Below are 25,314 nucleotides of genomic sequence, written 5' to 3' on the forward strand. Positions count from 1 at the left end.
TTGTTCCTTGGCACTCCCTCCCTCTATAGCCTCAGTGGAACATTGCAACTAGAAGTGCCATCATGTACTTGAGCATATCTACACTATCCGAGTCATCAAATAGCTGGAGAGACGGATAGCTGTGCCATTCCTGTACGCCAACCTACACTGCATTTCAGATCAAAGTGTGAAGAAGTTATATTTTAAACTGACCGAAATAAAGGCCAATTGTTTGTACTCTGATCCACTGATGGCAAATAGAATCTAAACCCCAAAGAGTACTTTAAACTGCTAGGTTTTCTGCCGGCCAACACAACACCTGAAAGTGACATTAACACTTCATGGTTATAGTAACTCCTAACTAATCAAAGTTCAACAAGCCAACATAAAATCTCCATTTAAAACTTAATCAGGCCAGGTGTGGTAGCTCATGCCTGTAATTCCAGCACTTTGGGAGGCCGAGGCGGGTGGATCACTTAAGGTCAAGAGTTCAAGACCAGCCTGGCCAGCATGGTAAAACCCCATCTCTACTAAAAATACAAAAAAATTAGTTTTGCGTGGCAGTGCACGCCTGTAATCCCAGCTACTCAGGAGGCTGAGACAGGAGAATCGCTTAAACCCTGGAGGTGGAGGTTGCAGTGAGCCAAGATCATGCCACTGCACTTCAGCCTGGGCGACAGGGCGAGACTCTGTCTCAAAAAAACAAAACAAAACAAAACAAAAAACTGAACCATTCTACTACCTTTGGGCTGAAGGTAGGATATGGAATATTTGAAATGAAATACAAAAAGGATGTATTGATAAAAATAGACACCTATACCTTATCCTGAGTGATGTTCAGCTGCAGCCCCATGGTAGCCAGCAGACAAGTATCATTGCCATTATTAACGGAATAGGTTCCAGCTTCTGGCTTTTCCTTTGGAGTAGGTGTTGTAGTAGGAGATGGCACAGTGGTGTGTATGGTGGGTGCCACTGTTGAAGTTTTGTCTTCATCACACAGGAACTCTAAAACAAGCAAAAAGGGACAAAAGAAACCAAAGTGGACATTTTCTTAATTCATAAGGCCAGGGAAAACCAAAAAAATTTCTCATAATAGAAGTCCAAAAGGGTTATATTAGGGGAAGAGAATATCTTGTTAGTATATGTGAAACTAAATTAGGCAGAGGTTCTTAAACTGCTGCTTCATATACAGACTATCTATATGAGTTATGACACAGCAGACAAACTCAGGACACATCCATATGCTTTATCAGCTCACACATGGCCACATACTCATCTTTTTCAGACCCTTAAATCTTTTTATTCCCAAAGAACTTTGCCTGCCTGATATGAAATTCAGAGATTTAAGTCTTAAATTTTTTGGTTCTTTATTCCCACATACAACCACCATAAGGAAGGATACTGTTTACCAGAAAAAAGCTTAGAAATCATCAAAGGACTTAAATACAAATGAACCATTTATTTGCATTAGCCCTATGGTAAATCATAGGCATTTCAACCTCTTCTTAGGAAGTGTCAGTAGTTTTCCAGCACTGGTGAATGAGAAATTATTACCTTTCCATAAAGCTATATAAAAATTACAAAATCAACTTTAAAAATTCAAGATTAGAACATGCATCTGATTTCTAAGCTTTGGTCTTGGAACTGCTAAAAAAAAAAAAAAAGCTGATAATCAAGCTATCCGAGGAGCTGTTCAAACAATGATTAGGTTTTATCAGCTGAGAACAGTATAGCTAGTGTCTTTTTAAAGACTATTCCACAACTTGTACATCAAAAACTTTAAATTGTAAGTTCCACAATAATACGAATTGCTATTATTTACAAAAACTTTATAGCCTAGTAGAAGCTATGAATAAACCTTAATACATAAATGCTTTCAGATAATGACTTCAATGAAGGCTACCTGGTATACTCTACTCTTAAATTAGGATCCAAGTAGAGAAATATATACTTTAAGTACTCACCATTTGTGCTCACTGTGCCATTTTGGACAAAAGCTTGTACAAGAACATCCCAATAGTTCTGGACAACATCATTCTTTTCCAAAGTTGATAAACTATTGCATCTAAAAAGGTCATTCAATGGAATTTTGATGGCCAAAAGTTCATCAACAGTAATAATTCCTATAAAACAAGATTAACAATGGCTATTTCCAAGAAGGTAGGAGAAAAATGATAATGTAAATATATTTGTATAGGCTTTCTTCTTCTCTCTGCCTGCCCTACCCCAGGCCTAAAGTGACAAAGGGTATAGCATGCTCAAGGGCATGACCAGTTCACTGTGGATAAGGAGTAAGGGGGAAGAAGAAATGGGGGTTAGGGGCTGGGCACGGCGGCCCACGCCTATAATCCCAGCACTTTGGGAGGCTGAGGCGGATGGATAACCTGAGGTCAGGAGTCTGAGACCAGCCTGGCCAACATGGTGAAACCTTGTCTCTACTAAAAAGACAATAATTAGCTGGGCGTGGTGGCAGGCACCTGTAATCCCAGTTACTTGGGAGGCTAAGGCAGGAGAATCACTTGAACCCGGGAGGTGGAGGTTGCAGTGAGCCGAGATCGCCCATTGCACTACAGCCTGGATGACAAGAGCAGAACTCTGTCTCAAGACAAAAAAGAAAAAAAAAAAAAAGAAAAAAGAAAAAAAAGAAAAATAAATGGGGGTTGAGAAGGAAAGACAAGTTGCAAGTAATGACACTTTGAAGCATCTTCTATGACCTAAGGCCAGTTTGGGCTTTTCTTTTTAGCAGTGGAGGGCTAGCTTCCGTTTTTAAAGCAGGAAATGACACATGCATAATTTATTTTAAGGAAGATAGCAAATTTGTAGGGGATAGGCATGGGGGAAAACTTTTCAGGGAAGCCACTTAAGAGGGAAACCAGAGGGTGATGGTCTGGTTAAGGTGAAGGGTAAGGGAGGGTTGCCTAAACTAAGATGGTGTGGGGCAGCAGAAAGAGAGCAAAGAAGCCAAACTGAAAACACTTATCTATGGTAGAATCAACAGGACTTAGTGACTGTAACTAAGGAAGCAAGAGAGATGGATTAATCATGGATTTGTATAGTAAATCCTTATTTTCGTTTTACTAGTCCCAAGTAAGTTATATTAACTCCAATGAGCTTATAGAACCTCTTCCTGGATTAAATTTAAAGATGATTCAGTTTCAGGGAATCTTCAGAATATGAAAGCAGTAAGTTACAGCCATTTCGTATAGTTTTTATTAGCCTGCGTATAGTGAAACTTCAAAAGATGATGGTCACCTAAGTGGTTTGGCTTCTTTTGGAGAAGTAGCAAGAAAGGAAAAGTATCCAAGGTCCTTAATATATGCCGCCTTCTGCGCCTCTCCATCATGTAGCAAGCAGCCATATAATGCTGCCTTGGCACCCCCTAATGGCCATAGAAATTAAAAAAAAACAAAAACAACAAACAAACAAACAAAAAACAATGAACTAGAACATTTTTCCCAGAATTGCTTCTCACCATTAACAAAAATGAATAGATACGTGAACTGGCTGTATATAGACCGACTTCAAAAACAAATGAGTGAAAAGACAACTTGCAAACATATTGGAGTTATACTATGAATAGCTTTTTTTAACTATGTATTGTTTATGAACATGTACTTATGTAGTGAAAAACAAACATAAAGACAGGAAGGTTATACCCCAAATTCGTGAAAGTGTTTGCCTCTTAGCAGGCAAGGAGGAAAATGGGTCTGGGGAGTGAAGACAAAGGAAATATAAACTGTATCGTCAACGTTTTATCTTTTTAATCAAACAGTGACACAGACATTAAAAAAACAGCATTTATGAATTCTGGATAATGGGTACATATGGGTCTGCTATATTATTCTCTGTATACATATATAATCTTTATATATATAGAATATTTGTGTATATATATATGTAGGGCCTTTTAAGAAACCCTTATTATATATGTAACTTATATATATAATTTTTTTTTTGAGATGGAGTCTTGCTCTGTTGCCCAGGCCGGAGTGCAGTGGCGTGATCTGAGCTCACTGCAACCTCCACCTCCTAGGTTCAACCGATGCCTCAACCTCCCAAGTAGCTGGAATTACAGGCACACACCACCACGCCCAGCTAATTTTCGTATTTTTAGTAGAGATGTGGTTTCGCCATGTTGGTCTCGAACTTCTGACCTCAGGTGATCTGCCTGCCTCTGCCTCCCAAAGTGCTGGGATTACAGGCATGAGCCAGCAACACACCTGGCCAGTACATTTCTATATTTTAATCATGAAAAAATTTTTAAAAAGAATAAAGCAACTTTAATGTTACTTCAATTATCAGATGCCTAAAAATAAATTAGTGGTTTTTTATTGTTATTTTTTGAGACAGAGTGTCACTATGTTGCCCAGGCTGGTCTCACACTCCTGAGCTCAAGCGATCTGCCTGGCCTTCCTAAGTGTTGGGATTACAGGCATGAGTCACTGCACCTGGCCTAAATTAGTATTTGGGGGGGAGGAGTAGGGGACAGGGTCTCCCTCTGTCGCCTAGGCTGGAGTGCAGTAGCGCAATCTTGGCTCACCACAACCTCCGCCTCCTGGGTTCGAGCAATTCTCCTGCCTTAGCTTCCCAAGTAGCTGGGATTACAGGCACGCGCCACTACCACCTGGCTAATTTTTGTATTTTTAGTAGAGACAGGGTTTCACCGTGTTGGCCAGGCTGGTCTCGGATCTCCTGACCTCAAATGACCCACAAGCCTCAGCCTCCTAAAGTGCTAGGATTATAGGTGTGAGCCACCACTCCCGGCCATAAATTAGTATTCTTGAAACACTGAACTATATCAAAAACAATTATCAATAGTCCATTTCAGGAAGCCATTTAGCATTCCAAATAGTTTCAAATATTATTACACAGAAGGTACTAATTTAAAAAGTAATCTTCCCTTTGTTTTAAATAAAGGGGGAAAGAGAGAAGTGTTAACATTTCAGGGTCCATAGTTTTTCTATCCAAATATGTCAGATTAAACACCTCCTCCTAATAACTGCTAACAACTGCTGCCCCCATAGTCCAGGCATTTATTACATCAGCCCTTGATTACTATAACAGCTTCTTAAGCCGGTATCTCTGCCTGCAGTCTCCTCACTTCTCAACTAATCCTGCAGAATATTCTTTATAAGCTACTGTCTCTGCTTTTGTTATATCATTTTCCTGCTTTAAAAACCTAAAATGATTCCCCAGTGCCTACCCCATGAAGCTAAATGTCTTTCCTTGGCTTCCAAGGTCCCTATAATTTAGGCCCACTGCATTTAACCAACTTTATTTTCCTTCTGCTACACACACAGCCTCTGATTTAATCAGGCAGCTCTCCAATTACTGCCGCATATGCTATGCTTCCCCCTGCTGGAAACATCCTGCTCAAAATCCTCCACTTATTCAAATTCTACCATCAGCTGAGTTTCAGCTCAGGTCCTACTTCTCTACCAAGCTTTCTCACTACTCTAACACACACTAAGCCTTCCTTTATCACTCCTCCTAATCAGGACCACTTGTGGGAACACTTTTAAATCAGCCAGTCTTTTTTTTTTTTTTTTTTTTTGTAGAGACGAAGTCTTACTATGTTGCCCAGGCTGGTCTTGAACTCCCTGGCTCAAGTGAACAGTCTGCCTCGGCCTCCCAAAGTACTGGGATTACAGGCATGAGCCACCATGCTCGACCTAAATCAGGCACTCTTAACCACAGGGATCTACATATGGGTTCAGGGACTATGTTCCATATGCAAAGTTTACTGTGTACTTTTTCTTTTTTCAGAGGGAGTCTAAAGTTTTCCTCACACTGTCAGAAGAGATTTATGAACCCTCTACTCCCTCAAACAAAAACGCAAACAACAACAACAACAAAATCAGACTGAGCTCAATGTTTTCCAATTTTTCCATGTAACTCAGGAATAGCATTTAGCTTTGTCTCCCCAGCTCATTCTTAGGCTACTTGAAAGTGAGGGGCAAATCTTATACTAGCTCTGAAAGGTAAAACAGGGTACAAAGATAAACTAATAAGATAGGCAATAACCATTTGCTTTAGTTATACTCTCAAACTAAGAGATTAGTGAAAAGAACACTAGGATTTGATCTCCAAGTCTCATTCTGCAATACCTCCCAAGTTTTACATGAGCTTATTTACTTTGGTTCTTTCAAATATGATCTTTTGATATCCATAAGTCCAAATGAGTTATTAATCCCCAGGTCTAGGCAACTAAAGCCCATCTACCTGTGTTTCTGGGGTCAAAATGAAACACTATCTGTGTGAAGAGCTAAGCTACTACAAATACCACATTAACTCAGTCTCAACGGGCAGGGGGAGAAAGAAGAGAATTACATCCCTAACAAAAGTAAAATCTCGACCAGGTACAGTGGCTCTCGCCTGTAATCCCAGCACTTTGGGAGGCTGAGGTGGGTGGATCATGAGGTCAGGATTTCGAGACCATCCTGGCCAATATGGCAAAACCCCCTTTCTACTAAAAAAGATTAGCCGGGTGTGGTGGCACACACCTGTAATCCCAGTCACTCAGAAGGCTGAGGCAGGAAAATTGCTTGAGGCAGAGGTTGCAGTGGGCTGAGATCAGACCACTGCACTCCAGCCTGGGCGACAGAGTGAGATTCCAGCTCAAAAAAATAAAATAAAATAAAACCTCTACACTCTATATCTTCAAAATATTTTAACATGCACTTCAGTTCTGGGAATTACTAGAATGGCCTAATTGCCGATGCCTTCCCAAGTTCATTTTGACCTGAAATTGTCTTAAAATAACAGCAAATGTTGACTTTAGTCTCCCCTTATCCAGTTTTTGCTTTCCCTGGTTTCAGTTACCCATGGTCAATTGAGCTCTGAAAATATTCAGTGGAGAATTCCAAAAGTAATCAATTCATGTTTTAAAATGTATGCCGTTCTGAGTAGCATGATGAAATCTCTTGCTGTCCCACTCTGCCCAACCAGGAACATGAATCATGCCTTTATCCAGTATATCAACATTGTCTACACTATCCATCCATTTAGTCACTTAGTAGCCATCTTGGTTATCAGATCAAAAAAACATAGCATTTCCTGTATAGGGTTCCGTACTAACTGCAGTTTTAGGAATCTACTGGAGGTCTTAGAATGATACCCCCTGAGTGTAATGAGGGACTACTATACCTTTAACTAATCATCATTTGCTTTTCAATCAAAATCCAACCTAAAGGATAAAAAGATTTGAACAAGAGGCATTTCTCCTAATCTCAAGTTACTTAACTTGTACACATTTAAAATAGCTATTAGTAGCCAGGTGCAGTGGTGCATGCCTGTAGTCCCAGCTATTCAGGAGGCTGTGAGGCATGAGGATCGTTTGAACCCAGGAGTTCGAAACCAGCCTAGGCAACATAGTGAGACTCCCCATCTTGAAAATAAAGTAGCTATTAGTAAAGCATTTTCTCATTCATCAAACCTTTGTTTCGTGCCCACTACTGAATGAAATCAATAAGAGTTAAGTATACAACTTCTGCAGGTCAACAGACTGCTTCAAGCACCAGCTCACCCACTTACTAGATCGTGAGATGTTTGGAAGTCATTTAATCTTATCAAGTCTCATTTCCTTTACCTATAAAAATAAAACAGCATCTACTTCCCAAGGTTGCTGTTAAGAATTAAGTGAGATGCTGCAGGTGACACACTTAGGGTAATACCTGGTATACAGTAAGTCACTCAAGCAATGACAGCAAATATCATCAGTGTGTTGGATGGCGGCATATGTGCTACGCATGGGGTCGGTGGGAGGGGTATAAAGACATGAAGTTTCCATGCTAGTTAGGAAGACAGACATTCATAACAATTTTTAAATTGTTTACATTATCATTAATAAAAAGCAAGAGAACATAACACACATCCATTCTTAAGGTTACCTTTATCTTCAGCATCAGGAAATGTTGTGTTATCACCAGTGTTGTAGGAAAATGAGATGCTGTCAATTGAATAAGTAGATGCCGCCTTGCTAAAATTCGCAATCCAGGAAAAGCCAGGTCCAAACTGCACTGCTATTTTGGGACCATTCTGATCATCCCCACAAATGCTTCCATTATATGTCACAGTGCCACGGTCTGAAATGGTTACAGTTTTCTAAAAGAAATAGAAATTTGGGGGTGAGAAACAAACAGGGAGCAAGTAGCACCAACCATTTATGCAGGGCATGCCACTTCAGCCTAAATCATACATTCTCCGTGGCCAGGTTGCCCTTTGCCTGGTTTGCTGTGTAAACCAGTCCCTGATTCTTCAGCTACATACCACTCCTCTGGATAAATTCATGTATGTCTAAAAAGAAAAGGAAAACTGGCTTGAGCTGCTGTTCTTAAACTGATTTTTAAAAACATTAGGTTGTAAGTAGTCACGACCTTAACAAAAAGAAAATAAGAAGGCAAAGGGATTAAGAGGAGACACCAAAAAGGGGGAGATTTTAGTGTTAGGTTGGTGCAAAAGTAATTGCAGTTTGTGCCAAAAAGAATCGCTTACTTAGGTTGGTGCAAAAGTAATTGTGGTTTGTTCCTTTAATGGCAATTACTTTTGTACCAACCTAAGTAAGCATTTTTTTTTTTTTTTGAGCTAGAGTCTCGCTCTGTTGCCCAGGCTGGAGTGCAGTAGCACAACCATCGCTCACTGCAGACTCAACTTCCTGGGCTCAAGCAATCTTCCCCCCTCGACCTGGCAAGTGGCTGGAGCTACATGTATATGCCACCATGCCTGGCTAATTTTTAAATTTTGTTCTAGGTAGAGATGAGGTCTCACTATGTTGCCAAGGCTGGGCTCAAGCAATCCTCCTGCTTTGGCCTTCCAAAATGCTGGGATCACAGGCATGAGACACCACGCCCAGAAGGGAAGCTATTTTTTAAAAGGGCAAGCTTTGGTGCTAGTACATTTTAAACACTTTACAGAAATAGTTAGACCTGAACACCATATAGTCATCTTCAGATCATTTGCCCTTAATCAAGTCCTACAAAAACTCCCAAGAACCAATGAATCAGAAGAAATATTCATTCTAACACTAAACAGAATAACTTCCGAGTGTATATGCTTAAAAAAACTCCCAGAGTTTAAGCATTAAGTCAGTCAATGTGGAATTTCATTTGTATACATGTATCTAAAGGATTAAAAAAGTCAATTAAATTCCTACTATAAAACTCAAAGAAAAATTAAAATATATACTTACATAAGTTTTATTTGTAGTTTCATAGCGTACTGTGAAATTCATCTGCCATTTTGCATAAAGGCAAGTGGCTTTTCCTGAATCTGTCAAATTAAGTTCCAATGCATAAGACTGCACAGCTCCTGGATTTATTTTAAAAAATAAGATTTTAAAATTGTACTACAAAAATACATATAAATTAAAAACAAGCTCTATCCACCACTGAAGTTCAACCAGCTCTAAAATGAAACAAAAGTATATCTCTGTATACACATACATATATGTGAGCAGTCAGTAGGATACTATATATATACACATACATATATACACACATATATACATACATATATACATATATACATATGTATGTATATACATATACATGCAGTCAGCAGGATACTATATATATACACATACATATATACACACATATATATACATACATATATACATATGTATGTATATACATATACATGCAGTCAGCAGGATACTATATATATACACATATATATGTATACGCATACATATGTATATATATGTATGTGTGTATATATATAGTATCCTGCTGACTGTTTTTCTTTTTATTTTTAACAGAATCCTATTGATAAAAAAGTTGGCATTATCCCTTACCAAAAGAATGGTTACTAGACCTAGGATGCCTAGGTAATGGCTCAGACTGGTGACATTTATTTGCCTTTTGCCTTCAAATAATCATTTCCATATGCATTTATACCTTACTAGTTTTGTTTTAGGCTATTACAGTTTGCCTGTTAGGACTTGTGATTTTTGAGGTAAATGAGGTAAGAGAAAGCCTGGTAGGGGTGTAAAACTCCTCTCAAACCAGCTGGTGAAACATTCTCTGCAAAAATAATGATAGATTCTATCATCTTGTTGCTTTAAATCCTGTTGCAAGGTACATAACCTATGACACATGGATGTCTTCTCAAACGATTTTATTCTGATGTGATCAGATATTCTTTCCGAGTATCATGTAACCAAGGAAGCAGAGTTGCAAAGGGCTGTTAAATCCGTAAGAAAAACATGAATTCTTAAAAATGCAAAGTTTATCACTTTGTTTCACTTTAAAATCTAATTGATTAGAAAGGCTGATGAATTTTTTGACACAAAGTTACTTCCTAAATTTTCAACCTGCTACCTCTTTAGGCAGAGAAATATTACAGAGACAGAAAAGCCTTGGGACTTTTCAGCTAGCATGATTGATCTTCTACACTTAAACACAGAAACATTACCTATTAAACTGAAGAGCCCAAGGACTCAAAATACGAATTCAGAGGTGAAAAAATATTCCAGCACACATGCCAGCAGCATAAATATTGAGCAACCATTTAAGGGATTTTCTTCACTGTATCACACATTACCCAAAGAGTAAGCTGTTTCCTGTTAAGATACTTGCATACTCTTTAATAATATCTGAGCAATCCACTGTCATCTACAGGTACGGACATGCTATAGACTAGAGAAAAGTGCTAAGATGAATATCAAGAAGGTATGCCTCGGCAACAGCATTCAAGTCGTACACAAGAGCCTATCGTCATGCTCTGGAGACCTGGCTGCTTTGCAAGCCAGAATATTATACTAAAGCTTGTGGTTACTGACAGTGACTAAATGCACTGGCTAAGGCTCAAAAAGACCTTGAGAGGCCTAAGTAGGTTTTATGATCATTCTTTTCTAAGTACAATACGGAAGGGAGCTGTCACACTTACTGATCCAAGGCTCCCTGCCGTGGAGCCAAGAGCTCCAACTTACAATTTTAATGAACTGGAGGTTTGCTTTTTATATTCAGTCTTTCTTGGTCTTGTTTAAGGTCTCTAGCTTTAGTATATTATTCTCCTTGTATTCAAAGCATTCAAAAGTATTGAAAATAACCAAGAAAAGCCTCAAATGTATTAATCGTTTTCTTTCCAAAGATATTAGAATAACAGGAAGAAGACCATGTATAATAGTGATAGCATCAATGTGTCTTGGGGTGTGAGAACTGACGTTTTATGAAACAGAAGGTAGAGGTTGTGGTTCAAACGTATCACTTGAAATCAAATTCAAGATAGTATACCTGGTGGCCTGTAAACAAGAGCTCAGAAACACCCCGAGGGTTCTGGCACACTCTGTTCCATTCCCTTCACAGCCTTTATGCCTGGGAGTACAATTCTTTCCACTTCTTGGTCCCCAACTCTAACCACACAGGGACCACTTTTACTCAATATCTCTCATCTCAAACTCAGCAATTCTCAAACTAAAGTTCATTCTTCTACTTCCCCCAAACTGGGTCCCTCCTCAGCCTCGCTAGCTCTAAATGAAGAGTGGGTCAGTCACTCAAGCTCAGTTTCAGAAATAGCCTCTACTTCTTTCTCTTCAAGAAGTCTTGTTGATTTTTTTTCCTTCAAATCTTCTCTTAAATCCAATCTTTGCCTTTTATTTCTACTCCCAATCTATCACCCCATACCTAAATTATGACAAACAATGCCTAGATACCCCTAGAAGTGCTGCCAGATTAACAATCCTTAAGCACCATTTCCTTTTACGACACTTGCTTGTTCAAAAACTTTTACTGGTTCCAAAATTCCCATATGAAATTTAAATTCCTCTGCCTGACTTTCAAAGTAATCTTTAATCTTGTCCCATCCTATTGCTTCAGCTTTTCTCAAACTATTTTCCCAGAGCACACCCTTTAATCCAGTTAAACTTGTTTCCACCGGGCTCAAATGCCATACTCTATTCAACCTCTACCCTCGGCTTCTATTGTTCCTAACACCTGAAGTCTATTTTCTTCTACTGGCCTAAATGCTCACCTCAAAGATGGATTTTCCTCTCTTTTTGGTTGCCCCAAATCTGAAATACCCCTTGTCCCCTTGTTACAATTTCTGGCAGAAATCACCACCCACTATAAAAGCTGAAAACACTGGATACTTGCTTTCACAGACTCCCTTGCAGTAAGGAGGACCACTTGTGCTAGGCTCTGCCTAACAAAGGTATCCACCCCACACGTTGAAAGGAGGGCTGCAAATGGAGCCAGGAATGGAACAGGTTGGGAGGCAGGTGTGGAGTAGCAGAAGCAGGATCAAGCTCCCAGGCAACAAGGCCAGCAGAGCAAGCTGCAATTTCACACTTGGCAGTGGTAGTGCAGTTCAGTGGCATGATCTGGGTTGTTGAATCCTGAATTGGGATTTGGTATATATAGCCAGGAGCACCAGAAATTCTGAGTTACCCAATATACCCCTTTAATAAACATTTCATATGTAACATATGTACAGAAACAGGCACAGTATAACAGATGTAAGGGAAAAATGCACATAATATTAAGTCTACAGCTCAAATAATTTTCACAAACCAAACCCACTTGTATCAAGAAACAGAACATTACCAGAACAGGTGCTGACCCACTGCACAGTTGAAAATCTGCATATTATTTTTGACTCCCCCAAAACTTAACTACTAATATCCTACTGTTAACTGGAAGCATTACCAACAACATAAACAGTTAATTAACACATATTTTGTATGTTATATATGTATGATATACTGTGTTTTGAAAATAAAGCTAGAGAAAAGAAAATGTTAAGAAAATCATAAGGAGGGCTGGGCACAGTGGCTCACACCTGTAATCCCAGCACTTTGGGAGGCCAAGGTGGGCAGATCACTTGAGGTCAGGAGTTCAAGACCAGCCTGGCCAACATGGTGAAACCCCATCTCCACTAAAAATTTGCTGGGCTTGGTGGTGGGCACCTGTAATCCCAGCTACTCAGGAGGCTGAGGCAGGAGAATCGCTTGAGCCTTATACCCATGTATAAGTAGATCCACACAGTTCAAACTTGTGTTGTTCAAGGGTCAACTACACCTCCAAAGCCCTCCTTATTTCCCCTTCCAGTTACTATTCCCTTCGCAAGGGTAACCATTATCCTCATTTCTAACACTATAGATTAATTTTATCCATTTTTCAACTTGATATAAATAAAATCATTCACTATGCTCTCTTTTGTGTCTGGTTTCTTTCACTCAATTTTAGGTTTTGTGAGATTCACCCATGCTGTGCATAATTGCAGTCTGTGCTCACTGCTGTATAACCTTCTATGATCAGGTGAATACAGGCCAGGTGTGGTGGCTCCGGCCTGTAATCCCAGCACTTTGGGAGGCCGAGGAGCACGGATCACTTGAGGTCAGGAGTTTGAGACCAGCCTGGCCACCATGGCCAAATCCCGCCTCTACTGAAAATGTAAAAATTAGCTGGGCATGGTGGCGCATGCCTGTAATCTCAGCTACTCAGGAGGCTGACACAGGAGAATCACTTGAACCTGACAGGCAGAGGTTGCAGTGAGCCAAGATTGCACCAATGCACTCCACCAGCTTGGGCAATAAGAATGAAATTCTGTCTCAAAAAAAGAAAAAAAAGAAAAAGAAAAAGAAACTACTTATCTATGCTACCTTTAATGGACATTTAGATAGTTTCTGGTTTGATTCTATTATAAACACTGTTGCAAACATTCTTGCATATATTGGTAAACACATGTATGTGTGTGTGTTGGCTGTATATCTAGGAATGAAACTGTGGTGCCAAAGGATATGCATTACATCCCAGTATCTTTTTAATAAATTCTTTTCTGCTTAAAATCAATCAGATTGTATTTCTCTTCCTTACAATTAAGAACCTGGGCTGATATGCTATCTGTTTTTTTCAGTAGCCATTTTCTCCACAAAGCTTTCCTTGACTATAAAAGCCCTCAAGGAGCAGTAATAATGCATATCCCATTTCAGTATATTTTATATTATCCTGAATTATTCAGTTATTTTATAGCAGTAAATCCTGTCCCTCCTACTGTCATAAGCTCCAACACAGCAGTTTTCAACTGTCACTTCATAACAGACTGGTGTGCCATGGTAAATTATAATATACAGCAAGTAATTTGTTACTAATAAAAAAAGTACCAAGTTTGTGAATGAATGATATATATGGATAGATTCAAGATTCCCTTTAGATAACACTTCTGTCACTTATTTGAATTCCAGTATGCTCCCTTGACCAGATGATCTGATTTATGCCACAACCCCTAGCAGTGTGTCTTTTATATGAATGTCACCTATCATGTGTGTCATGGTAGGTGACACCATGTGTATTACTTTTCCTCTATCTCCTATCATTTCAAGTAGTGTTGAATGCATATTAGATTTTCAATAAATACTGATTGATTATATCAAGGTGAAAACACACTGCAATAGGGATCCAAAATGTAGCTTAATCTAATTACAGAGAGGCCAGTCCTTTAGCTCTTCCAAGTCTTGAACCTATAAGTCTTCTGATATTCCCTCAAGCCCCATGTTGGGTTTTACCTCAATAAATTTTGGCATGGATTTCAAGCTAGGAACAGAGCTTTTCCCACAAAGTAAGTTTACAGTTGAAATATTTACACTTTGTTAAAAAGTCTCTAGCAAGCAATTTCCATCCTTATTGCTGTGTTTGATTTTACAATACCCAATTGTTAAAAGGCTTTATGACATTAAAAAACCATAGATGAATATATTCTAGAGTGTGTAATTTTAGAGCTGAGAGTTTGTACTCTAAACAAACGAAAAAGGTATGCCTCAAAATCAACGTTCTCAAAGTCAAATATCCTCTCAATCCTGTTTTCCAAAAAGGTCATTTGTAAATTCTTTTAGAACCCAGACCTTGGTTGGGCAGTGGCTCATACCTGTAATCCTAGTACTTTGGGAGGCCAAGGGGAGGGGGGGCAGATCACTTGAGCTCAAGAGTTCAAGACCAGCCTGGGCAACATGGCGAGACCCCATCTGTACTAAAAATACACAAAAATAGCCGGGCGTGATGGTGCATGCCTGTGGTCTCAGCTACTCGGTAGGCTGACGTGGGAGCATTGCTTGAGCCCAGGAGGCAGAGGCTGCCATGAGCCAAGATCACTCCACTGCACTCCAGCCTGGGGGAATGGAACAAGACTTGGTCAAAAAACAAAAACAAAACAAACAAAAAAATACCTCTCACAGAGAACACAGACCTTACTTCCCCAAGCGTATGACACTGCAAAAAATGGCTAGGTTTTTGCAAGTCTATCTCACCCAAAACGTAGCTGAAAAAATATAAACACACAAAATTAGGGGTGGGGGAAGAACATAATGCTAGCAATAAAACAAGACCAATAAAAAGAAATGGAACAATGATCTAAGATATAATGGATTGATCATAAAATGAAGTGATTAAGAGTCCCCATTTCTGGAGTTGAAGAGCTAGAATTCAAATCTGGCAGTCCAACTTCCTAGCTGTGAGACTTTGGGCAGGTTACCCTTGTTTAGAATTACAGTGCATATTTCTCCAATAGGTTCTTTGAAAGCATATAAACCCTTCAGAGCTAAAAGAAATTTGCCAAACAAGTTAGATACCAATTTACAAGTCTCCTTTTTAGTAAACACAGCACCTAAAGGGAACCTTCCCAAGTTTTAGCTTTATGTTTACTTTCATCATATTAAATTCTGGACTCTTATCCTCAAACTCATGAATTTAGAATGATGTTGAGCAAAAGGTCTTCTTAAAATACAGGACACAGAGGCATACAGTACCTATTTGTCTTTGTTTTCTATTCAGAGTGATGGTTTTCCTACAGGTTTAAGTCAGATTTTAAGTCAGATTAACCACTTCTCCTTTATAATTCCTAATAATAGTTACACTCATTGCATTCAGTTACCTTATACCCTTGCTTTTTGGTAAGTTTCTTAAGAGAAAAGTAAAATGATTTTAAAGTAAGAATGTCGAACACATGAAAAAGAGCATTAGAAGTTAATAAAAATATGTTTTTAAGCTATAAAATGACTTAATGTTTTAAGGTCAGAGAGTGGGTAGGAAACAAGATTCAATACTACTCAACTAATGGAAAGTGCTTATTGTTGAGCAGTGTTTGGCACACCTCCAGAATTATTTCACAATGCATAGCAGGATACCAACAAGTACTTACAAAGTATACTTTTGGGTCTGAGGGGATCTCTGATCACTTTAATAAAAAATTATGATCAGAATGCTTTTGCACTACAGAAAGAAGAGCAGCCTTCCTGCATCAAGGGTCATTTAAATCAGCTCCAGTGCTACGAAATAATCCTTGGTTATAGACAAAATCTACCCAAAGATATAGGGGAACAAAGCTGTCCTTTTGGGACATATTTGAGTATCTATAACCCTATCAGATGTGATAATCTGATAGTTGCAACATATTTGAATATCTATAACCCTATCAAATATGATAATCAATGACTAACAAACTAATCTGGTATTTGGGACATATTTGAATATCTATAACTCTATCAGATGTGATAATCAATGACTAACAAACCAATGCAAGCCTGTCCTTTCCAATATCTCTATAACTAGAATAATTTGGTAGAACCTCAAAATCAAAGTTATCAGTTAAATGAAATGTTTTAAGTCTACAGAAAAATCTTAGTGCTTGTTTTCTCTCAGAGAAAACCTAACTTTGTGAAAACCTAACTCTCCTCACCAAGGACTTCCTAATTCTCCATATCATCCCCTTCAAGACTATGGAGGTATATCTGAAGGAGTACAGGTAAGCATTATTATATGGGATTATACTTTAGTAAATTACTGTATAATTATCTGTACTGCTTAGCACTGATCTTGAAGTTTTCAATCCAAAAGTACTTCTTGCAAAACATCATTTAAAATTCATGGAAGAAAAGGGAGATTAAATGAGTCTAGTTTACCATCATATCCCTAGTGCCCACCAATGAATATCTTCAACAAAAATTTACTAAGGGTTAACCATGTACCAGACCCTATGCTAAGTAGGAAATGGGAGATAACAGTACATAAAGTAGTCTCTGCTCTTAGAGACTGCTACCATAGGAGAGACTTGATTAAAACTAGGAGGAAACAAAAGAGAGTGGAAAATAGGCTAGTAACCTAAGATTTTGCAAATGATAAGGTTTATTCCTATTTCCCCAGATGGTCAAATGGCTGGCCTCCTGCCAACACCCAGGTCTCTGCCCAAATGTCACCCAATAATGGAAGGCCCTCTGACCACATAATATAAAGAAGGAACATCCACCATCACCCATTCCTATCATCTACTCATTCTCCTTTCTCATTACCTGTGTAATCTTCTTCATAGGGTTTTGTTTTGTTTTGAGACAGAGTTTTGCTTTTGTTCCCCAGGCTGGAATGCAGTAGCATGATCTCGGCTCACTGCAACTTCTGTCTCCTGGATTCAAGCAATTCTCCTGCCTCAGCCTCCCGAGTAGCTGGGACTACAGGTGCCGGCCAACATGCCCAGCTAATTTTTGTATTTTTAGTAGAGATGGGGTTTCACCATGTTGGCTAGGCTTGTCTCAAATTCCTAACCTCAGGTGATTTGCCTGCCTTGACCTCCCAAAATGCTGGGATTACAGGTGTGAGCCACCACACCCAACCTCTTCATAGTGTTTATCACTATCTGACATTATGTTATTTATCTGTTGAGCTTTCTTCTCCCACTAAAATGTAAGCTCCATGAGAGCAGGAAACTCATCTGTCTTATCCATTCCTCTGTCACTTTCACCTAATATAGTGGCTGGGACACAATAGGCATTCTGTAAACATGTGTGGAAGGGAGAGGCTCCTACCAGTGACGGACACTAAGAATATTTCTGTGAGGTTTTTCCCACCCAGAAAAGACTCAAATCTAAAAAAGAAAAATCTGAACCCAAAACCAAAAAACAACAACAACAAACACAAAGAAACCAAAAAACAGAAGTCAAGCTAGTTATAAGAATCAATAACCACAGAAGAATCCTGAAATCTATGATGTCACAAAAGGACCATAATTAGGCAATTATATAAAGAAAGGATTTTCACTATCCACTTTATAACACCTCTAAATCATATAGCTTCTCTTCGGAAAGTTATCTGGTCAGTTACAATTCATCCAAATAAACACCAGCATAATTTAATCTCTATGAAAAAGACCAATATATAGCCTCTAAGAATCCTTTTCTGTACTTACTCTAAAGCTGCTGTTTTTAAAAGGTTACGGGTGAAGCTGGGATAGAGTTATAAAGTTACAAAGTCAAACTGGCACAGCTAGAGCACTAATGCTAATAAGACTATAAATTTAGGACAGGTCCTTCTTCATTGGCACCCTGTACAGTACCCAGGCACAGTTTTAGCTACATAGTAGATACTTCACAAATATTTATTGATCTAGCTACATAGTAGGTACTTTACAAATATTTACTGAGTTTTCAAAAACCTATTCTTGGTATCCATTTTGATACAGAAAAGTAACTTGCGTAAAACCCACCAAGCAACTGCTAAATTCTTGAGAGAAAAAGCCATATGGGAGGACTTTGGGCTCCACACTGAACCAGTAGCCATCAGAAAATGCAGCTGTATAGAAGAATGGTTTCTATTTCATCCTGGAACCTCTTAAAAATCCGATCTAGGTACATTATTAATATTTACTTTTCCAAATCCTGCTCTGAACTTGGAGGTGGAGGGGATCAATCTTGGAAATTTTCCAAGAGGATGAATCTAGTTAGTCCCGATCAATAAATGGCAAACTAGCAGATGAGCTGATGGGCTCTTTTATGTGCTTCTTTTTGCATGTTTATTTTCTGCAATGAGTAAGCACTGCTTTTGTAAAAACAAAACAAAAAAGCTTTCATTAAAAAACAAAAAAAATTTAATGACATGAAAGCCAACAAGTAGGACAACTATTATTTTTTTCACTTTCCCCAAACAATAGCAGTGTTGTATTTGTGCACAGATTCAACTGGCAGGGAACTACTGATTAACAGATGCCTTGGTCAGATGTGTTCTAGTCACTGATAAGGTACTTTCCATTGTAAACAATCCTTTCTTAGGGTCAGTTGGCCCTCAGTAAGTGCTCCAAGGGACAGTTAAGGCTTCGAATTAAGTATTCAAGCAAAGCCTGCCTCAAGGCCACCTTTCAGAAGTGCTACAGAAGAGTTTCCTGCACCCTATGAACAGCTGGACTACCAAACGTTTTGGTGTCAGGACCCCTTTACTTTCTTATCCACTGAGGACTTCACAGAGGTTTATGTGAGTCATATGTATTGGCATTTAGAGTATTAGAAATTAAAACTGAGAAATGAATAAAATACAAGAACATCAGAGTGGTGAAGTCATCACATGTTATGTAGCCACTGGTAAACTCCGCTGTACACTGGTGAGAGGATGAGCGTGAAAAGGACAAAGAACAAATACTTTCTTTTTTTTTTGAGATGGAGTTTCGCTCTTGTTGCCCAGGCTGGAGTGCAGTGGCACAATTTTGGCTCACCACAACCTCCGCCTCCCGGGTTCAAGCGATTTTCCTGCCTTGGCCTCCCAGGTAGCTGGGATTACAGACATGTGCCACGACACTCGGCTAATTTTTGTATTTTTAGTAGAGACTGGGTTTCACCACGTTGGTCAGGCTGGTCTTGAACTCCTGATCTCAGGTGATCCACCCGCCTCAGCCTCCCAGCGTGCTGGGATTGCAGGCGTGAGCCACTGTGCCCAGCCAAAAAGGACAAATACCTTCTTAACATTATTCCAAAGGTTTGATTTCATAGACCCATGAAAAGGTCCTTGAGAGTCACTGAATTAGATAATCAAGAACCCTTCCAATACTATGGTTTTTGAGCAGGGTTTATCAATGACATTTTCAGGAAGATAATTATTTGTTGTGAGGGGCTGCCCTGTGCTTAGTTAGGATGTTTAGCAGCATCCTTGGCCTCTACCCACTAGAGGCTAAAAGCAATCCCCCAGTTGTGACAACCAAAAATGTCTCCAAAAGTTGCCAAATGTCCCCTGGTGGAGAATGACTACTCCAGGGTGTTGATTTTATTCTACTGAAATGTGAATTACAAAATGTATACCTCTCATTGCTTTCTCAGACCCCTAATAAGTCTATTTCTTCCCCACTTCCATCTGGGTCTGTTCTTTATGTTATTTTATTAAGTCACAAATAGCAAGAGCAGGTGGGTAGCAACAAGCACAGCATGAATCAAGTCAGGAAGAGACACTAGTCAAAGTTCATTTTTAGGCATTAAAGCTGTTAGGGACCCACTGCCTATTAGGGCACAACACAATCAGCGAACATTCACCCAGCCATTTATTTATTTATTTAGAGAGACAGTTTCACTCTTGTCACCCAGGCTGGAGTGTAATGGCACGATCTCGGCTCACTGCAACCTCCGCCTCCTGGGTTCAAGCGATTCTCCTGCCTCAGCTTCCCAAGTAGCTGGGAGTACAGGCATGTGCCACGACGCCTGGCTAATTTTTGTATTTTTAGCAGAGACAGGGTTTCACCATGTTGGCCAGGCCGGTCTCGAATTCCTGACCTCAGGTGAGGCCACCCGCCTCGGCCTCCCAAAGTGCTGGGATTACAGACGTGAGCCACCGCGCCCGGCCCCATCCAGCCATTCTAATGAGGCCCTGGTAACAACCCAATCCTTAGCAAGTTGTCTACCTGCTCCCTGCACCCCCCCCAAAAAAATGAGGTAATAGGCTAGTGTGATAGGGAAGAAAGAAAACAAGAGACTCTGAAGGCAAAGAGGTAGTCTACCAAACTCAGTCTATCAAAACCTCTCATCTGGGAGGCCCTCCTAACTGAAACGTCTGGGGATTTTTTTTGTCAGCGTCTGGCTGGGAGGAAGTAGCAAAACTGGGAGAAAATCGACATCCTTAATACCTCCAAGTCAGATGTGCACTCCCCATCAAAGTTCCCACCGAACCCCTTAGTCTCCAGAGGCTGGGTCCAAGTTTTCTTTCCTGGAAATTGCCCCAGCTACCTTAGGCTCCTTCGCCCTTAAAACTATGACTACCAAACTCAAACCCAGCATCACTCCTAATCTCTTGAATCACCCCTTCTTCACAGCCTCAAATTCCAACCTTCAAAATGCCCAACCCTGTCCCTGCCCCTGCCCCTCAGGCTCTACTGTCCTGTCTGTTCCATCTGTCCCCCACCCACACTCTTCCCCCAAGCTACTCCAGGCAGGCATGGTCTCCTCTCTTAATTTCCTATCTCACCCCATAGTTTTTCCACCATCTTCAAAACTCTTCCCTGATCTCAGCAAACCAGGACTCTCCTAATTGTCTCTGGCGCCCAAAATCTGCATGTACCACCCTCCTACGCTCACTCCTCAGTGTTTTCCCCAAGTTACTCTTTCCACCCTGACCCTCTCCACGCTTCACTCCTCCCAGCCTACTCCCTCGGCGTCCACCCCCCGTCACCGGCCCCTTCTTACTCTCCTGGGCCCTTCTTCCCCGCCATCCCTCTGTCAGGCCTTCTCTAGGTCACCGCTCGCCTCCTCGGGCCAATCGCCGCCGCCCAGTGTCAGTTGCTGAGCCTCTCACCCCCCGCCCCCTCGGACCAGTTTTTCAGGTTGTAGCTTTGAACTGGCGCCCCGGGCCCAGGCGGACAGACTAATCGGGAGGGCCCGACAACTCACCCAGGACGAGGCAGACCAGAACTAGCCCTGAGCCCGGAACCGGGAAGAGGCGGAAGCACACCATGACCCCGCAGAGCAGGCGACGGCGGCAGCGACGGCGGCGGTACAACAACAGCTGCAACACCAGGGAAAAGGCTCGCTGGACCTGGGTCAAGAGCACGGGTGACCACCGACCACAGCCTTGCAAAAGCCAGGAATCGGCGCTTTAGCGCGAGTCATAAGACTAGGGGCGGGGCTCTTTCTTGCTTACAGCCAATCTCCGCGCTTGAAAGCGGCGAGAGGGGTGGTGATGTAGAGGCCGGTGGGCGGGGCGACCACGCCCTGGCTTTTTGGTTCACAACCCTTCCTATGCGCCTAAGAGATATGCGCGGACGGCATTTTCTTTTTCTTTTTCTGTCTTTTTTTGTTTTTTTTTAATTTTACTTTAAGTTCTGGAATACATGTGCAGAATGTGCAGCTTTGTTACATAGGTATACATGTGCCATGGTGGTTTGCTGCACCTATCAACCCTTCATCTAGGTTTTAAGCCCCACATGCATTAGGTATTTCTCCTAATGCTCTCCCTCCCCTTGGCCCCCACCCCCTGACATGCCCCCGTGTGTGTTGTTGCCCTCCCTGTGTCCATGTGTTCTCATTGTTCAACTCCCACTTATGAGTAAGAACATGCAGTGTTTGGTTTTCTGTTCCTGTGTTAGTTTGCTGAGAATGATGGCTTCCAGCTTCATCCATGTCCCTGCAAAGGACACGATCTCATTTTTTTTTTATGGCAGCATAGTATTCCATGGTATATATGTGCCACGTTTTCTTTATCCAGTCTATCACTGATGGGCATTTGGGTTGGTTCCAAGTCTTTGCTGTTGTAAATAGTGCTGCAATAAACATACGTGTGCACACGTCAAACGGTATTTCTGGTTCTAGATTTTTGAGGAATCGCCCCACTGTCTTCCACAACAGCTGAACTAATTTACATTCCCACTAACAGCGTAAAAGCATTCCTATTTTTCCTCAGCCTCGCCAGCATCTATTGTTTCCTGACTTTTTAATAATCGCCATTCTGACTGGCGTGAAATGGTATCTCGTTGTGGTTTTGATTTGCATTTCTCTAATGACCAGTGATGATGAGCTTTTTTTCATGTTGTTGGCCACATAAATGTCTTTTTTGGGAAGTGTCTGTTCATATCCTTTACCCACTTTTTTGATGGGGTTGTTTTTTTCTTGTAAATTTGTTTAAGTTCCTTGTAGATTCTGGATATTAGACCTTTGTTAGATGGGTAGATTGCAAAAATTTTCTCCCATTCTGCAGGTTGCCTGTTCACTCTAATGCTAGTTTCTTTTGATGTGCAGAAGCTCTTTTAATTCGATCCCATTTGTCAATTTTGACTTTTGTTGCAATTGCTCTTGGTGTTTTAGTCATGAAGTCTTTGCCCATGCCTATGGCGGACGGTATTTTCTAAGGCTAAGGAGAGAGGAGGAACTTTTGAGGGCCGTAGATAGTAGACTATTTCCGTTTTGGCTCCTTGACAAAGAAGAGAAAAATTTTGCGGGCACAAAAACGGTTGCTAGGCATCTCAAACGTAATACATACAAAAATAATACATGCTTATTCTCCAAACACTGTTGTTACCTATGCAGTTCATGCTGTGAGATGGACGAGGGAACCTAGAGGATAGTATGGAGTCACGGACCATTGGAACAAGACATGATCTTGAAGTTCACCTAGTTACAGCACCCTGTTCTCAGATGGGGGAATTGAGCTCAGAAACAAGAAGCATATTTTTTAAAACACAGGAAGAAAAAAAATGAGAGAAATAAAACAGAAGGATAAAGGGGGAAAAATAGAGATCTGTATTCCCACTATTAACACTATTATATATATTTACACACATATATACACACACCCACATCTACACTTCCAGGTGTTTTTCCTATGTACATACACACAAATATTCTGTAATGAGTTAATACTAAGCATACTGTTTGCTATACTTGATAGATGAACAGACAAAACCTAAAATATTCAACAGATGAAAGCATTTAAAAATGTTGAGTTGGAATAAAGCACTGATTCTCAAGTGTTAGTTTCCAAAAGAACCATCTGGTTTTTTTTTTGTTTGTTTGTTTGTTTTAACATACGGATTCCTGTACCTCATTCCCCAGAGATTCTGAAACAGTAGGTCTGTGGCAGTCTTATGAATCTCTTCTTTAACAAACACCCCAAGTGATTCTGATTCTGTGGTCCATGGACCACACTTTGAGAAACACTAAAAGAGAGCTTCAAAATCATCTAGTCCAGGAGATTTTAACCTGGAGTCTATGTATGAGTTTAGGCAGGATGGGAGGGGTGTCAGTGAATCCTCAGAAATTACATGCAACATTTATGTATGTGTATTTTTGTGGGGAAGTTTGTAGTTTTCACTAGTTCTCCAATGGGACCTGTGACTCCCTGCCCTAACCAATATTCAGGTTAATAAACCACCCTAATTCAAACATTAAGAACCACTGATCTGTCCCACTATTGTTTGCTTTAATGTAATTAATTCCTGAAAGTGAGAACATTTGTCAGTGAATGTTTACTATCATAGGTGAAACTAATTTGTGAACAAGTGACCCAACACAAGACTAATGAACACTGCATACAGTGTTAGTCATTGCCTTTAGCAAAATGTCATTTGACTGCCATCAATGAGACTTGGCAGGAGCTATGTCCTGGGCATAGTAGTCTTCAGAGAACCCACAATTGCGTTGAGCCCTCTGGAGATGCCCCACCAATACTTACTGGACCCTAGCTCTTCTCTCTCAATTGTAAATTGTATAACTTTAATGTTCAGTAAAACCCTAAGTTCTTTCTATAAGAAACAAAAAAAGAACATAGTGGAAAGAACATTGGGTTGGCAGTCAGAGGAGCTGGTTGTGAGACACCACTTACTGGCAGTGTGACCTTAGGCAGGTCACTTCATCTGTCTGAACTTCTAGATCTTTATTGGTAAAATGAAATAGTGAGACTGGAGCTGTTTCTTGATCCTGGCTGCATGTTGGAATCACTTGTGGAGCTTTAAAAGTGGAAATGCCCCTTGGTCCCATCCCTTGAGCTTCTGATTCAGTTTGTCTGGAGTCAGGCCTGGGCATGGTGTTTTTCTCAAAACTCCCCAAAACACTATTGGTGGGCCTCAGATGATCTCTAAGGTGGCACCAGCTTTGTAATTCAAGGGTTCTATGTGAGTAAATGCTCATTTATTTAAAATTGGCCAGGCGCAGTGGCTCACACCTGTAATCCCAACACTTTGGGAAGCCAAGGCAGGTGGATTGCCTGAGCTCAGGAGTTTGAGACTAGCCTGGCCAACATGGTGAAACCCCATCTTCTCTACAAAAAATGAATAACTAGCTGGGCTTGGTGGTGTGCACCTGTAGTCCCAGCTACTTGGGGACTGAGGCAAGAGGATTGTTCAAGTCCAGGAAGTGGAGGCTGCAGTGAGCCATGTTTGCACCACTGCACTCCAACCTGGGTGACAGAGCAAGACCCTGTCTCTGAAAATACATATATATGTGCGTGTGTGTATATATATATAAATACACATATAACTATATAAATATATGTATGTATATATTTATATAAATATACAAGTATATAAAATATATATGTATATAAATATATGATGTGTGTATATATATAAATATATGTATGTGTGTATATATATGGCAGTAGAACTTTTGCCTCA

The 25,314-nt window shown here is 40.3% G+C and overlaps 1 protein-coding gene across 5 annotated transcripts in view; it reads right to left on the reverse strand.

The window, feature by feature from the left end:
- The window catches only part of LAMP2 (lysosomal-associated membrane protein 2), a 42,483-nt gene extending 20,570 nt beyond the window's left edge, over nucleotides 1–21,913 (reverse strand). For 3 of the 5 annotated variants that reach the window (XM_011977186.1, XM_011977187.1, XM_011977188.1), the window contains exons 1-5: nucleotides 21,599–21,913; nucleotides 9,167–9,285; nucleotides 7,869–8,082; nucleotides 1,944–2,102; nucleotides 800–984 (exon numbers count right to left, since the gene is read on the reverse strand). In XM_011977186.1, the coding sequence (XP_011832576.1) occupies nucleotides 800–984; nucleotides 1,944–2,102; nucleotides 7,869–8,082; nucleotides 9,167–9,285; nucleotides 21,599–21,662 (741 nt within the window). In that variant the 5' untranslated portion in view covers nucleotides 21,663–21,913. Of the gene's footprint in view, nucleotides 1–799; nucleotides 985–1,943; nucleotides 2,103–7,868; nucleotides 8,083–9,166; nucleotides 9,286–21,394 lie in introns of all 5 variants that reach the window. The other 2 variants (XM_011977189.1, XM_011977190.1) reach the window with 2 other exon arrangements.
- Between the last annotated feature and the right edge of the window lie 3,401 nt (nucleotides 21,914–25,314).

This window comes from Mandrillus leucophaeus, unplaced genomic scaffold, assembly GCF_000951045.1.
Source record: "Mandrillus leucophaeus isolate KB7577 unplaced genomic scaffold, Mleu.le_1.0 Scaffold174, whole genome shotgun sequence".
Lineage (NCBI taxonomy): Eukaryota > Metazoa > Chordata > Mammalia > Primates > Cercopithecidae > Mandrillus > Mandrillus leucophaeus.